Source organism: Esox lucius, chromosome 10, assembly GCF_011004845.1.
Source record: "Esox lucius isolate fEsoLuc1 chromosome 10, fEsoLuc1.pri, whole genome shotgun sequence".
NCBI lineage: Eukaryota > Metazoa > Chordata > Actinopteri > Esociformes > Esocidae > Esox > Esox lucius.
In genome coordinates, this window is record NC_047578.1 from 12442926 (window position 1) to 12459474 (window position 16549).

Genomic DNA, 16549 nt, shown 5'->3' on the forward strand with positions numbered 1-16549 from the left:
CAGACACCAGAATACAGTATGCACACTGAAACACATAAGTGAAAACATTTCACAAGTACACACATGCACAAAAACACACACATACAAACATTGATCAATGTGTTTGTAGTGCCAAAAATATAATGAATTACAAGATATCATACGAATTTGTATTTGTAAAATAGAATTTGCAACAGGAATTTATTAAATGTAACAACTGGGTTAGGGTAAAAACTAATTAAAAAATTGCAGACTGTAACATATTAAGAAATATATAATGTAGTATATATTTCCTTGGCGTATATAATACCGCAACAATAAATGGGACACAATTTTGGCTTGTTACTACTAGTTTGAAAACTGGTGCTGAAAGTCGAGTTTAGCAAGACACCTGATAGATTTAAGATACCATTTATACAATACCACCCAAAAATATATAAAAGTTGAGTTTAGCAAACTCAACAACACAAACACAGAAGTTAATTGCCTCTTTGTAAACCAGATTGTTTAAAAAAAGTTAAAAAAATATCAGCAAAAGTTACCAGACATAGCATAACATACCAAAAGATCTGCTGTAACACAACCAAAATTTGTAATATTTTTGTATGCCACATTTGTATTTTAGTTTTGTAGTGCTACGTGGTCCTGTTTCTTCAGTGAAGCACTCAGACACCAGACCCTCAGCAGCTGTTTGAAGGGCACCCACACACCTTCACAACCCGGAGGCTCTTCATCTCACCAAAGACGCCACAGCACAGAAATATCTGATCCAGTTTCTCCGTCCAAAATCCTGCTGTGCTGTAGGCGACATGTCTGTGTGGTATTACTTTTGCTACTGTTTAAGCAGTAACATGCTACTGTTTTTCTCCCCTTCCTCTCATTTTTTCTGTCTTGTTTATACACATTCCACTAAACATCACGTTACATATAAACAAGCACTGATTTGTCAGTTCATCAGTAACGTGCTGGATCTAGTTCATCCAATAGGTCAGTCCTAATTTAGATACATGGGGATTTTTTTCCGTTTTGAAATATGTTTGATAAGCAACTAGAAGAGTCTTTGTGTCTGTCTGTTTTATGATGAATGGCAAGGAAAACTTTTTCTATTAATTACAGAAAGTAAGATGCCATTCATTACCAGGCTGTGTGTGAAAGAATATTTACCCATAAAACACAGGAGCAGAGGTCAACAAAACAGGTCCATATGTTACAATATTGACATACTTTATGATCAAAACAACTAGCAACCTTTTTTCCCCATTTAGTGGTGAACATGCTAGAAACAAGATATTTATCAAAGTGTCTGTCTGGGAAAACTCAACTTTGCTGACTTTGAGGTTCAGCACAGACACCTGATAGATTTAACATACCATTTATACAATACCACCCAAAAAACATTTCATAGTGTATAAAGTATTTATATTTGTAATGAAGAAAATTGTAAATCACAGGTTTGAGCATGTCATAAATGTCATTCTGCATCCATTGCATTTCTCTTTAAAACAACCACTTTTAATAAGTAACTCATGCATCAATGGAATGAACACACAAATGTCAAGATGCTAGAGTAAATCAAAGGATGACATAAGGCAGAAACTAACACATGCGCACACACAAAAAGACACACACCCTTTGCATATTTAGCCTTTTCATCTACAATTAGGCAATTGTACGAGTGAAAGAAGTGCATACAAAGTACCTCAAGTATGTTGACTACAAAGACTTTAAGACACTTTAGAATTGTTTAGAGACACCTAAAAGAGGGCATTAAGATAGAAAGACCTAGGAAAGCATTTAGGTGTCAAGAATTTTGAAAGAGAAAGAAACAAAACACTACAAAATGGGTAAAAAATACAGCCAAACCAGTTGATCAATATCAATATTCATATTTCAACATCATCAAAATCCAGAGAGGACAGTCTAGCATTAGCAACAATGGCTAGAGCTACATACTAGAAGGCATTTGTTGGTTGTAATGTCTTTAAAATGGAATCCTCAACAGTTAAAATACTGTATCTCTTCATACATGTTTAACTACACAATTCCTTACACAATAATCCCAGAGTGAGTCTTTAATTTCAACATTTCGTTACCAACGAGGGAAGCACTTATAATACCATACCCTACTGCGTACAGTTCCTCAGTAAAAGACAATGTTTCTGGAGTAGCACTGTGAAAAGAGTTCAGGTCTGTCGTATTGAAGCCATCTCATTCGCAAGAGGGAAACTAATGGGTGGGGTTATTCATCATGCAGTGGGAGGGTCTCAGGCTGTGATTGGTTAGAGTCCTGTATCTCCTCCTCTTTTAGTATGAAACTGGCATTGGTCTCAGCGCTTACATCCAAATCTTTCAAAATGGCACCGCCCTCCCTCTTCCTCTCCATTTCCATTTCCTCTTCCCCTTCCAGATTCTCCTTCTTTTCCTCCAACACACCTGCAGAGCCAACACTGCCTTCCTCCTCCCTCTGCCCTGGAGTTCTCTCAGGCTGGGTTGGGCCTGTTCCAGTAACCAACAGCTGGTCTGGGTCCCTGTGGTGTTGGCTGTGATACTGGTAGTGGTTCTGGCTGGGATACTGGAGGTGGTTCAGGCTAGGATACTGGAGGTGGTTCTGGCTGGGATACTGGAGGTGGTTCAGGCCGGGATGTTGGTTGTGGTGACTCTCACTGTAGTCCTGTCTATGGTTGTGAGTGTAGCTGCGGAAGAAGTTTAGGATGGCGTGTTTGGGCAGGCCAAGCTGGGCTGACAGCGTGTGTACGGCTTCCTCGTCGGGGTTCAGCCCCACGTCTTGGATGAAGCTCTGCAGGATCCCCAGCGCCTCCCGGGACACCCGAAAACCTCTGATCCCCTCATCCTCATGCCTGCTGTCTCCCTTCACGTCATCACAACACACACCCCTAACCGTGCCCTCGCAGCAACTCCCCTCGCTGCTCCTGCCTGGGAGGTCCTCTCCCGTCCCGTCCCCCTTACTGCCCACCCACCAGGCCCTCAGAGGCCCCCCACCCTCGGTTTCGGCCGGCGATGCTGTGGATGGTTGTCGCGGCGGCAGACGAGGCCCCCCTTGGGGTTGCTGGGACAGAGGGGTGAGGGGTCGCTGGTGGTGCTGCTGTGGTAATGGGAGGTGGCGTTGGAGCTGGTGGAGACAGGTAAAGGAGAAGTTAGAAACAACGGGAGGCAGAGAAGGAGGAGTCATGAAACCAGAAGTGAACACTACTACTCAGCAAAACTCTTCCAAATTTGAGTGCGTACGTACATATAGCATCAGGCTCTTGGATTCCACAGATCTTTTATGATGTCTGCGGGTTAAAAATGATCAATTTGGCTGAGGCAATTATTACATTTTCAATGGCAATGTCATAATTTTGTCCAACTGGTCGCAAAAATTTGAACGTTTTGTTAGTGAGTGGCTTAACCAGTCCCTCCAGTATGCTACAAATGAATTGTTTGCGAAATATAACAAAATCTCTGTAGTCCTGGGCAAACTCCCTCAATGAAACATATTATGGGGTTGAGTGTGCAGAGATTGGCTGAAATTGCGATCCGTCTTAAATTTCCCTCCCATGTACTTTAGCAATAGGTCAGTTTGAAGTGATAATACTATTGTAATAATTGAACTGCTTCATGCAGTTGTAAGGCACCTAATGCACCATTATGGAAGTGCTTTCACAAACTGAAGGACATTTTTGAATTTGCTCTTTTTCCAGCGAATGCAGAATCTCAGATTGCGTGTACATTTACATAATACAAAATATACTATATTACAAAAAATACTATATTTGAACTTATGATTGTGTGTGTGCTACTAATCTTGCGAATAGATGTGTAAAAGTAAACGAGTAAAGTAAACCAAGGCAAATCTTGACTAATCATGACATTGCGCTAATCCACATGTACATAAATCACTTTTTTTAGTCTTGGGGTTAAGATTAGGATTAGGGTTACAAAGGACTTTTAGTAGTAAAGGTTAAGGTTAGGGGTTGGAAAATATATAACGTTTAATTGAAATCAACTGTCATCCTAAAAAAGTGTGTGCGCGCGCGCGTCTGTAGGCACCAGCGTTGACTAACCAGTGTGTTGGCATTGATTAGCTGTGTGAGCCTGTCAGGACAGTGATGATGCAGACCGTTGCTCTCCTGATCATAGATGTTGTCTCGTTCCGTCTGAGACAGACTAAGGAACCGCCTGATCATACAGAGGTTCTCCCACAGTGTCCGGTTTTCTGGGGACGGATCCTCCTTCCAGCGCAGCAGCTCGCACAGCCAGCCCTGCAGAACCCAGTCAGAGAACCCACAGAAAATGAATATTTTCAGAACCCATTCACACAGAATAAAACACACTACATCTACCATAGTTCCAACTCACTGTAGACCTCAAACAGAACCCTTTAGTACAACAGGAGCTAGCTAACAGAAAGAGCCAAAGAGGGAGAACAGCCACAGTGCCAGATTTTCTGTCCTCTACCCAATTACAGAAACAAGCGCGCACACACACACACACACACACACACCTGGCCATAGCCCAGCACTAGCAAACAAAGACATCCAGATGCGGTAGACAGATAGAACAAAGAAGTCCAACATGGTGCTGCATACTAAACAGCCTGACACCAGTGGAGCTGGCGATATGACAGAATATGGAGGGACAGAGGGAGAGATAACGTAAATAGAATATGTATGCCCTATCAACATTTTTCCCAAGACATATCAAAGAAGACAAAGATGGTAGAATATTTTGTTGTGTAAACTGGCAGATACCGATAGCTCGAGACGCCACCTTCCGAGGTACAGCAGCGTGCGCCCCATTTTTGATAGAGCCCCTCCGGAGGTTTGAAAGTGAGAAGACAGTTGTGTCGTAACTGTATAAAGTTCCTGGCAGTGTGCACGCATATCGCTCAAGCTTCCCTCGATTGAAGGCCACAATCCTGCGTGGTGCATCTCAAACATGCCGGTTTAAATTCAAATGCTATGGAAATGAACATTCAAACTAAGATAAGTCTTTCTAGCGTTATATTGTCTTTATCTTCATGTAAATGAGCCCATATAAGGTGAAGTTTGAGAGGCACAGGGAGAGAGAGAGAGGGGAGGCAGAGAGGGAAAGAGGGAGAGAGCAAGGTTGAGTAACACCTGTCCAGGAACTGGTATTGACCTCTACATGACCTTTATAGTGGCCCTAGAGCAGGACATGGAGAGAGAGACAAAGGGAAAGATGGGTGTTTATTAGAGAGGTAAGAGCCGACAGAAAAAGCTTACAGACTGAACTGAGAGAAAGACAGACAGAGGTATAGCAGACAGCAAGAAGGACAAGCAGAGAGAAATGGAAAATCCCTCCATTCCACAGAGAAGGGAAATGATCCCCAAAACAAAAGGCAATAACGAGATTACGGTTCTGCTTTGAAAACCAGCACAATAAAACCACCAGTGTCTTGTGTTTGTGTGTGTCTGCGTTTGTGCGCGCGTGCGAGTGTGTGTGTGGAAACTGGTGGTTTATAGAACAATAACGGTGGCAGTGATCAGAGCTTTCCATGGACTGCAGCTGCTAGCCAGTTGATAATGAGGCCAATCCACCAGAGCCTTCATCTGACTGGTGACGCTGTGTGAACACATCAGATTCCAAATCACAGGAAATCTAACATGAATGTGTGTGTGTGTGTGTGTGTGTGCACCTGGCTCTTGGAGGCTGCCACCTTGGCGAACAGGGCCTGTGATACCTTGGCCCTCTTCATCTCCTGTGTGATCTCCTCATAGATTGAACTGTTGATGTTCAGAACACATCCCTCGCTTTTCAATCCTCTGTCAACTACTGCTGGAGACAGCTTCGTCTGCAGGGAGAGAGCGAGGGAGTTTGTGGGAGAGATGGGGTGGGAGTTATCTGGTTACTAAAACTGGATTGATTTAATTTTAATTTACAATTATTATTTCAAATTTGTTTGGTGGAGGGGACAAAGACGGACAACAGAGACAGGAAAAAGGACAAAGAGAGACAGAGAAAGAAAATGTTTTTTACTGTAGGATTGCCTATGGAAACCCGGGAGTGCCAATCTTCAGCCATGGCAAAGTTTCCCTCTTCCTTTCTGGTCTGAAACATTAGAGGAATATATCTATAGACTGGCATGAAAGACTATGTCAACTCATACACATTATATTTTTATTACCAGTGAGGAACTGCAATTTAGTATTGTTACAAATACATTTTCCATAACCTTAAACTAACTTTTATCAAAATAACCTAATCTAATGCCTATGCTTAACCTAACTCTAACTCATAAACCTTTATGCCTAAATTCAACCCTAACCCTGATAGCTTATTTGAAAAAAATTCTTCACTTCACATGATTATCCTTATTTTACTAAAATAGTAAAACAGGAACACACACACACACACACAGACAGACAGACAGACAGACAGACAGACGGTCTGACCTGTGTGTGGCGTGGTGAGGTATTGTTGTTGGGTGAATGGCTGAGTGTGGTCAATGCGGTCAGACTCCTCTCCCTCTCCTCCTGGTAGATGCGGTCACGGTCGCTTTCAGGAAGCTGTAGGAAACTCTGCATAGACCGCAGGTTAACCAGAAGAGACTGGGATGCATTCTTTGGATCCTCTTCCTTACGCAGGATCTCAGACAACAGGCCCTGACACACACACACACACACACATACATAAACACACTATGATACAGACTGACCCCACAGAACTAGATCTATGATACAGACTGACCCCACAGAACTAGATCTATGATACAGACTGACCCCACAGAACTAGATCTATGATACAGACTGACACCACAGAACTAGATCTATGATACAGACTGACACCACAGAACTAGATCTATGATACAGACTGATCCCACAGAACTAGATCTATGATACAGACTGACCCCACGGAACTAGATCTATGATACAGACTGACCCCACGGAACTAGATCTATGATACAGACTGACCCCACGGAACTAGATCTATGATACAGACTGACCCCACGGAACTAGATCTATGATACAGACTGACCCCAGAGAACTAGATCTATGATACAGACTGACCCCAGAGAACTAGATCTATGATACAGACTGACCCCAGAGAACTAGATCTATGATACAGACTGACCCCAGAGAACTAGATCTATGATACAGACTGACCCCACAGAACTAGATCTATGATACAGACTGACCCCACAGAACTAGATCTATGATACAGACTGACCCCACAGAACTAGATCTATGATACAGACTGACCCCACAGAACTAGATCTATGATACAGACTGACCCCACAGAACTAGATCTATGATACAGACTGACCCCACAGAACTAGATCTATGATACAGACTGACACCACAGAACTAGATCTATGATACAGACTGACACCACAGAACTAGATCTATGATACAGACTGACACCACAGAACTAGATCTATGATACAGACTGACCCCACAGAACTAGATCTATGATACAGACTGACCCCACAGAACTAGATCTATGATACAGACTGACCCCAGAGAACTAGATCTATGATACAGACTGACCCCAGAGAACTAGATCTATGATACAGACTGACCCCACAGAACTAGATCTATGATACAGACTGACACCACAGAACTAGATCTATGATACAGACTGACACCACAGAACTAGGAACAATGAATGTCTCCTCTCCTAAAGGGTGCACGACTTGTAAATGGAAACACCCAGTAACCCATGATAACACCAAAACAATGCTTTTCAGTAAGCTAAAAAGAACATGCATCAGGAAGAAGAGAACATTAGGACACGCACACAAGCCCTGAGAGAGGCTACACAGGGGCATTGCCAATACAGTCGTTTTATAGGTGTTACAATGGATGTTACTTACTAACTTTTATGACCCGAGCAGTGATCGGTTTTATCACCCTGGGGGAGGGTTTCTGGGCAGTGGAGGACCACCCCTGATTGAAATGAATGGGAGAGTCTTCAGGGTGGTTAGGCATCAACAGGCCAGCTCAGACCGACCATTTCTGATAAGGAAATGAACGATCAACACCTACAAACAGACCCCCGATGGAAAGTGTACCAGAACAACAGGTCTTAGGGGTCATTATACTACAGTAGACCTGAGACTCACACCCATGGAGATCATATATAATTACTAAAGTGCACCCATTCCGTTTACTAATTCTACGCCGACAGTCAGCCAGACGGCACACCCCCACGCAGGTAGCGCTACAGTGAACCGCGGAGCCTGCCAACTCCAGACACATTGTAAAGCTCTGCTATTAAACGGATTAGCCCCTTATGAAGGAGTCTGTCTCCACCCGGTAGTTCTTACAGCAGTCACCCTTCTGGGGCTCGTAAAGAGCGCATCTCTGACCTTCCTCCCCAAAAATGTCACATGTTCACTTCGTAACTTTAGCCCCACCCACCCACCATCACTAGGCACCTTGCCCAGGTGAGAAACTCCACCCTCTGCCCCACCCCTTTTCATCCGGCGGCAGAGCCCTGTTGTCACAGCGACAGAGGAATGCAACAGCACTTTATTGGCAGCCGTCGGTGAGTCTAATGACAGCTGTGGTGATGCTGACGATAATGACGGCAATAATAACAGTGGCCCAGGTCTGTCTACAAGCTATTCATGTAAGTGCCTTCTAATGGCAGGAGCAGGCAGGACAAAGGAGAGGGGGAGAGGTTGGAAACAGAGCAGCAACACCAGGGATGGAGCCATCACACACGGAGACAAATCCTAATGGATCCAGGGAAAGGGTGAAACAGAGTACCAAATCTAAAAAGAGTGAAAGATGGTGTGATACGGACAGAGAGATGGATGGATGGAGAGAATAGGAGAGGTAAAGACTCTCTGAGGGAGTGTGATTAGCTAGCACAGCAGCTGCTCCACCGCTGGCATGAGTTCCTACTGCAGAGAGGAGCTGGCGCGCACAGACACACACACACACACACACACACACACACACAAGCACACACTGCGGCAAAGGCCATGCCAAGAGCCAATCACCAGCAGAGTTTTCACACCATAAACCCCCCATGGACCCCTGACCCCTAGTCTACGGTATCACCACAGTTTCACCCATATGATCCAGCACCCCTCCTTCCTCCCTCCCTGCCTGCCTGGCTGTCCCTGCCCTACCTGGGTCCTGTTGAAGGCCACGCGGGCAAACACAGCCTGGGAGATGCCTGCTCTCTTCAGTTCCTCTCTCACCCACAGGTAGATGTCGGCGGTGATGTCAGCCGGCCCACACGCCTGGCTCTGGGAGCTCGACCCGGATCCTGGCGGGCCGGGCGGGGTCTGGGGGTCAGGCACCTTGGCCAGGGAGGGGGGAGGCCTCCCCACGGGGGGGTGGTTGAGGAACTTCTGGGGTGCGGCGGCGACAGATATGCTCTGCTGGGCCAGCATACGGCTAACAGCATACTGTTGGTTGAGGAACTGGGACATGGCCATCTGCTGAGAGGTGATTAGCTTGGGGCTAAGAGGGGCATTCACCAGCCCTGAGGGGCGAAGACTTGGGGCCAGACATCCACGCCCAGAAACGTGGGCTGCTGCGCACCCATGAGGGAAGGGGAGAGGCGAGGAACTGGCCTGCTCGGCTGTACTGCCCGGGATTGGTTGATGGGTGAAGGTCAGGTGGCTGGAGAACAGTTGGGATTGCTCAGAGAAGCTTTCCACCTCTAAAGTGAGGAAGGGAGATGTGGAAAGGGATGGAAAAGGAGCAGAGTTAGTGTCAACCACTAATTCTACGCACCAACATAATTAGTAATGATTTAAAGATAAATACAGGTGAAATATCCATTTAAGGCAAACTGCAGTGTTACCCATGATGCCTTTGGTCTTTTTGAAGTGCTTGTACCAGCTGCCAAACTCGTGGCACTTGCTGGCCGACACATTTGCATAGTAGGTGCTGTTTACAATGGATGAGATCATACTCTGAGAGAAAGGGAATAAATAGAAAAACACGGAATCATAATGCTGCCAGGAAGTCCATTATGAATATGTATCCACAATAATCAGATGGAGCCAAACTAGGAATAAGACATTTGCTAATAATGCATCGAGAACTGGCTATATACATGGGCTTGTGTGTGTGTGTGTGTGTGTGTGTGTGTGGGGGGGGGGGGGGGCACGTTGTCCTTCTGGTGATTTGGAGTCGCTGTGAAATACGTGGACGACAGAATAAAATAAAGAAATACACAACAACAGAATTAAAAGAGACAAAGAAGCAATGGTTTGTGTTTTAAATAACCGTTGCGTTTCCTTCTGTCTCCATCCTAACAGTCTATTTCTGTCCTCTGGGTGTGTCTCATCTGAATACAGAATGCATGATAATAATGAACTCAAATCTGTGTTATTAAAATACACCCCAAGGTAAAGTCCGTAATAAAGACGGATGAGTGAGTGTGTATGTGCCACCACAGCTGACTAGGTGTTATATTTCATTGAAGAATCAGAAGCCTAAGGTAATAATAACAGATCACACACACTGTTTCCCCCCCAAAGACAATCCTGTACCATCTTTACATCTTTCATCTCTTCATATTTATTATGATCTCCTCTCAACAACAGACAGACAGGCAGAGAGAGAGGGAGAAAAAGAGGGAGAGAGAGAGAGAGAGGAATGGGACCAGCTATTAACATATACATAAAGGGAGACAGAGAGATACTATATAGAGAGATTAGACAGAGGCTGTTGATTAGACAGAGGCTGTAGTTTCTGCCCTGAGGGTAAATAACTATATTTTGATTGTTGTAAATATTCACAAGATACATCCATCTGTTTTCCTGTTTTTCTGTTTGTGAGTGTTTTCGCTGAATAGGGTTTAAACATGGATACCATGAGTTAAAACCTGAGTGTGTAATAAAGAGAGAGAGAAACTAGAAAGGGATAGACAGTAGCAGATCAGAGTTGCCAGGACAGCCTATTCTTTTAATGATATTCATCGATCCCTTATCTTGCGATGCCCTCTAAGCTTATATGTCTGAGCTATCTCTATAGAGTATGTGTATGTATAGGTTTTGTTATTCTGGTGGGGGAAAAAATCATCTCTACAAAGATGGTGGAAAAGGATATTTTGACCTTGTGAGGACATTTCCCTGGTCCCTATGACTAAAAAGGCATTTTTTTTGGTGTGAGATCGAGGTTAAACTTTACAACGGAGTTCATGAGGTTTGTTGTCTGGGTTATAGGTTTGCAAAGGTAGGCTGAATGGAAATGACGTTTTAGGTCTGCACAAGGAGAGCAAAACATAAAATGTGTGTTTGCGCGCATGTCCCTTATATTTGTGACAGAATGTGTGTGTGTGTACCTGGGACAGGGGGCACTCTCTAGCCAGGGAGCTCTGGTTCATGTCTCTCAGCAGTTCCTTCAAGGCATTTCTCACCGTAGAGTGAGTCCACTGATCTGGAGGAAGGTCCTCCAGCCTTGGACAACTAGGAAGGGAGAGGGTTAAAGAGAGGGGGGGGGGGTTTAGAAGAGGGAGGGAGAAGAGAGAGAGGGGGGGGGATTAGACAGAAAGATAAGGGACACAGAGAAGGGGTTTAGGCAAAAGCACAGGGGTGATAGAGGGGGAGAAGAAAAGCAGGAAATAATAAATATGCAGTGTGGAATTATGGGGCCCCGTGGAGAAGATTTCCACATTGGCTGACCGTGCGTTTAGCCCCAACGTGTGTCTGTGTCCTGGTGGTCACTCGACACTAACACATCTGCCGTGTTTCAGAACAGGGAATTGCGACCCAGGAATACAACAACAACCACGACGTCAATGCAAACCATTTCTGACACACTTCGAAGCAGATCAATGGCGCATCAGGAGCAGTTCCTCTAGTCTACCTAATCTCAGCAACACAGATCCAAAAATCTTGATCTGATTAGGCTTTGGCAAGAGAGGTACGGCATCTTTAACTAGTGAAAGCGCCAGAACCTCTTGCTCAGCAAGCCTCGCACGTGTCCCAAAACTCTACATGTGCCCCACATAACAGGATATAAACCAGTGCACAGGAACACTGTTCCCGGTTATTTGCTTCCTGTCACAGGTTGGTTGCCAGATGTTTTGATGTGTGCGTTCTGCTCTCCTGTTGCACCTGGTCAGCTGGATCTTCAGGGTGATGACGTGGTAGAGGTCCTGGAGCATGTCAGACACTGTGGCATCAGGAGAATCAGTCACACATGACAGCGGGACGGGTTTCCACTGACCCACCTGGATCAGACCTGAAAGTCAATGGACAGGCAGTTAGACAGGAAGATAGAGAGGCCGACACACAGATACACAGGCAGGCATACAGAGACGCAGACGGAGAAAGAAAAGACAGACGGACAGACGGACAGAGACACTGACAGAGACAACGACAGACAGACAGTGACACCGACAGACAGACAGACACTGACAGCAATACAGACAGACAGTAGGGATAGGCACGGTTAGTTGAATATTCGAATAACCGAAATTAAGTCAGTATTCCAGTGTTTATTATATTTTTGCCCCTCAAAAGGTCCATTGCGGGTGTGGTGGTCTAGTCAGTATATGCGTTGTCGACTATTAGTATGTGGATGAAAGTGAATTCAAGGGAAGATGTCACATATTATTGGAATTCATTGTTACCTACGAAAATGATTTGGCCACAAAACGCTATATAAAGTCAGCCTGTGGAATCTAAAGGCTGTTGGGAGTGCAGAAAACAGTGAGTTAAGGAAAAAGCTTATAACTGGCTAGCTTAGCTAACTAGCTTATCTAGACTTCTCCATCCAATAAACTCAATGTTACGGGCTGATAGATTTTGGCTTCTAGTTCTGTAGCCAGGTTTTGCGAGCGTACGGCAATTCTTCCTCCATACCCACGCTTGCTCTTTTCTCAAAGTGGCCATTAAGCCAACGATTAGAACAACACACTCTTCTGGGCGATATATATTAGTGCCCACGTTGTATCGGTAGTGGAAAAAATAAATAAATGTATTTCAGGGAATAAAATACTACTTATATAATAAAGTAATGTCCAATGCACATCCCTAACAGACAGACAGAGACACAAACAGACAGACAAACCAACAGACAGATTGTTACGAATAATGAAAATGGAGGAAGAAAGGAAGTGTGTTTGTTGGTGTGCACCTTTGGCCTGTGCTGCAGAGGTGTGGGAGTAACCCAGAGACAGTAGAGCCCTCTCTATGAGCTGGTTAAACAGCAGGTCTCTCCTGACCAGTACAAACTCAGCATGCTCCTCTCTGTTGTCAGCCTCCATTGCAGCTACCGGGTTCTCCCTGTGCTCAACCACACACAGCACAGGAAGCAGGGTCCCTTGGATGACGGACACACAGAACATCCAATCACATCACGGCATCCAGGGAGAAGCAGAGGGCAAAGGAAAAGATAAAGATCATCTTCCTCCATCCCTTTATAATTTCTTCTTTCCCTTGCTGCTTACCTCATTATTTCAGCCTACCTGTCTTTTGCCAGTTTTTGGGTTGTGATGTGGGGGTGGTGGGTTTAGGTGCCAGTGTGTGGGCTCTGGCTTCTGAGATCTCCTGTCTAGTCCGGCCGTGTTGTGGCCCTAGGTGGCCCCCAGTGCCATTCAGCTCCAGGCGGGCCAGTTTGGCAGGTGGGGGCCGGGAGTCCCCGTTACATGGTGAGTCACAGCCCTCTGACACCTGGTCCCCTTCACACTGCTGAAGGTCCATAACATATAGGAGTGGTCCCAACACTAATGTTACAGCTAAGAAAAGCCTGGAAGGACGGGTGTTGAATGAGTAAGGTAATAGATTTCCTTTTCGAACATTAACTTTTGGTTATCAAGACAAAAAGCAGCTTTTAAGAAATTGCTCTAAAAAATCGTAAGCTACTGTCATAAGGGAAAAGTTTGAGTCAAATGTTATTGTCATTTTTACCGCTGTCCAATTTTGTAGAGTGATTAACAGTTTATATAAAAAACAACAATAAAACCTCTAAAATAAGCATCTCATCTTCCAGGTGACCTTAGGTACCGCTATATGCACTAAAAACATTGTTTTATCATTTTCAATCAACTAACCTGACATCCAGCGCCGGTTTCGTGAGACTCCGAGATGCTGTAGTTAGTAGGCTACCCCAGAAATACTCTGGCTAGTTCCTCTTCTTGATTTCTGTCAACGCAGTATCAGTGAGTGAACATCAGATCACTTTCTTCTCCACAGTATGTATCTGTCTAATTGCGTCTATATCTTATTTATCAGCTGCGTAGCAAATACCCCATCATCTCTGGCTGGCTACGCGCTTTCAATGGGGAAAAAACCCGAATCTGTATCGGTGGTGTAAGCGGAATCTCTGTCAAAGCAATCTACAGTAGAGACTGTTCACGAAATTAGGCTACAGACCAGCTGGTATGCTACAGGGTTTCTGTTTTGAAACTGGTGAAGCGAAAAATACACGGTGAGCACAGTTGTGCGCTTGTCCATTGAAGGCAACCGTGTGTCGTTCAACGACGTGAAGCCGCTCGCTCTTTTGCAGTTACGCTATGCTATTGGCTGCAACAAACACGCGCAGACTAACATGCGCACGCGCTCTCTCTCGTTGCCTCACTGTTTTATTTCTCCCATTGTTGAGCAGAGACCTGCAAATAAGAGTTTCATTGTGTAATTTGCCTTGCATATCTTTTTCATATGAGTTTAAGAATACACTTGAACTTGAAAATATTACACGTTTATCATATACTATTATGAAATCCTAATTAAGCCTAACCGTATGAGAATGTGATGTTTCCACCGGTTCACAATGTGTGTGCATGCGCGTGCATGTGTGTGTTTATTATTATATGAACAGAATACTATGGCACAGAAATGGACCGTAATGTCTCGACTATGTTACTTTCAACATAATTAATTTTACCAGAGACACTGCATGATGATGAATAGTCTGTCTGCCAAAAAATAATGGATTATTGACTAGTCATTTCTTTTGAACATTGTCCAAGTTCAAATTAAGATGAAACACGCACGCGTGCAAGCACTTATTTCCCAAGAAGGGAGGCAGCTGCATTAACATAAGGTGTAATAATGAATTCACCACTATGGTCCGGTAAGTGTATTAAATGTGACAATCGCGCATAAATGTAGGCTATTTATCATTTTGTGCCTTGTGCTGTTCTATACTTGGCTTGTTTTTATCTCCTTTATATAATAACTCTCAAAGAAAACGCTGGATGTGACAGTCCTCTTATCAACTTTTCTTATGTATGTGTTATTCAAATTATTCCCGTCCACACCTCCATACAAGCAATCATCTTCAATTTATAGTCTATTTGCATTCCTCTCCCCCCTGGCGTTATAGCTGTTGAAGTAGTGGGGGGAAAAAAATATTGCAGCTTGATTTTGTCATCGGGTTAAAAGTATACATATTTACTTTACCTTACAGTTGCAATAAACGCAATAACTTAATTACCCCGGTCCTATATGCTAATTATATTGCCATAATATTATGGTAGAGGTTATATTAAGAAAAGTACAGAGTAATTTCATTTCAAGAAAATAAACATAAGATATTAGGAAAAAGTTGTTGAATACAATTTCGAAAATAAGCATAATAAAATAAGCCATTTTGAGAGAATTATAATTACCTTACTTAAGAGCTGCTGAATCGTTGGTTATCCATTGTGAAAAAAAGTCCCATACAATGATGTAGGGGTGAAAGATTCCGGTAACCTACTGAACCTGGTGAGTGACGAACACCTGTGCGCCTCAAGTATATTTCAAGGTGTAGAGGAGGGATCGTTACGTTTTCTTTTAATTCTTGCAAAATGGGTGGAGTGAGAGAAAGAAAAACGAGAAGAGAGAGAGAGAGCGGAAGAGGGCGGGTATGTTTGTATGCGAGTGCACATTTTGGCTGTATCTGCAAAGACATGGGCAACATGTGGTCAGAATCTTTCTACCCACAGTGGAATAAAATACACCCCCTAACTGTGAGGCAGGGAAAATGAACTCATTGACAAGCTACAGTTTCAACTTGACTATCTAACATGAATAAGGTATGAAAGCATATAGGAATGCTACGTGGAAAATTAGAGATGTTAGGAAATTTATAGAAAGACAAAACGAGTAGAGGAAAGTGATGGAGGTGCACTAGGGAAAAGAAGAGGGAGAAAGAAAGAGAGAGGAGAGAGGAGGAGAGAGTGCTCATTACACTTGGTTAATTAGACAAACTGAATTATCTATCTCCCTATAGCCAGAGTGAGTCAAGCCTGGTTACACTCAATTCAGTGTGACTAAGTTAAAGAAAGACATGCGCCTCAGAGGTGTGTGTTTGTGTGTGTGCATGCATGTGTGTGTGTATGTATTTATGTCATTTTTTATCACTTATATGCTTAAATTCCTCGTCAATGAGGCTGATGGTAAATACTCATTTAGACTATTACACGGTCACAGAGCAAGTTAGCGTTTCTCAATCTGCTGTTGATCCCAACGGTTTCCTTATTGTAAATGTGACGCATTACTTTCTTTCCCCAAATTAGGTTAGCTTCAATTATAGACAATAAGTTGTAGTTGTGGTTGTATTATTTATATTATTATATTATGTAAATTTTATTTTTGTTGGGAATACATTTTTTTTTAAATATGTTATTTGAGCCCACAATTCAAAAT

General features: G+C 43.7%; 1 protein-coding gene across 3 annotated transcripts; it reads right to left on the reverse strand.

Moving 5' to 3' along the window:
• Positions 1-300: 300 nt before the first annotated feature.
• On the reverse strand, positions 301-15662 carry satb1a (SATB homeobox 1a). 3 transcript variants are annotated; one of them, XM_020049990.2, is made up of 13 exons: positions 15534-15662; positions 13969-14059; positions 13384-13664; positions 13053-13238; positions 12029-12155; positions 11254-11377; positions 9766-9877; positions 9083-9621; positions 6396-6605; positions 5980-6051; positions 5639-5794; positions 4044-4241; positions 302-3109 (listed from the first exon to the last, which is right to left on the reverse strand). In XM_020049990.2, the coding sequence occupies exons 3-13, from the start codon at positions 13616-13618 to the stop codon at positions 2219-2221; spliced, it is 2850 nt and encodes a 949-aa protein (XP_019905549.2). In that variant the 5' UTR covers positions 13619-13664; positions 13969-14059; positions 15534-15662; the 3' UTR covers positions 302-2218. The 3 variants fall into 3 exon arrangements, with proteins under 3 accessions (XP_034150780.1, XP_019905549.2, XP_010891282.2); XM_010892980.3 differs by having other exon boundaries at positions 15529-15662; XM_034294889.1 differs by lacking the exons at positions 13969-14059; positions 15534-15662 and having other exon boundaries at positions 301-3109; positions 13366-13435.
• Between the last annotated feature and the right edge of the window lie 887 nt (positions 15663-16549).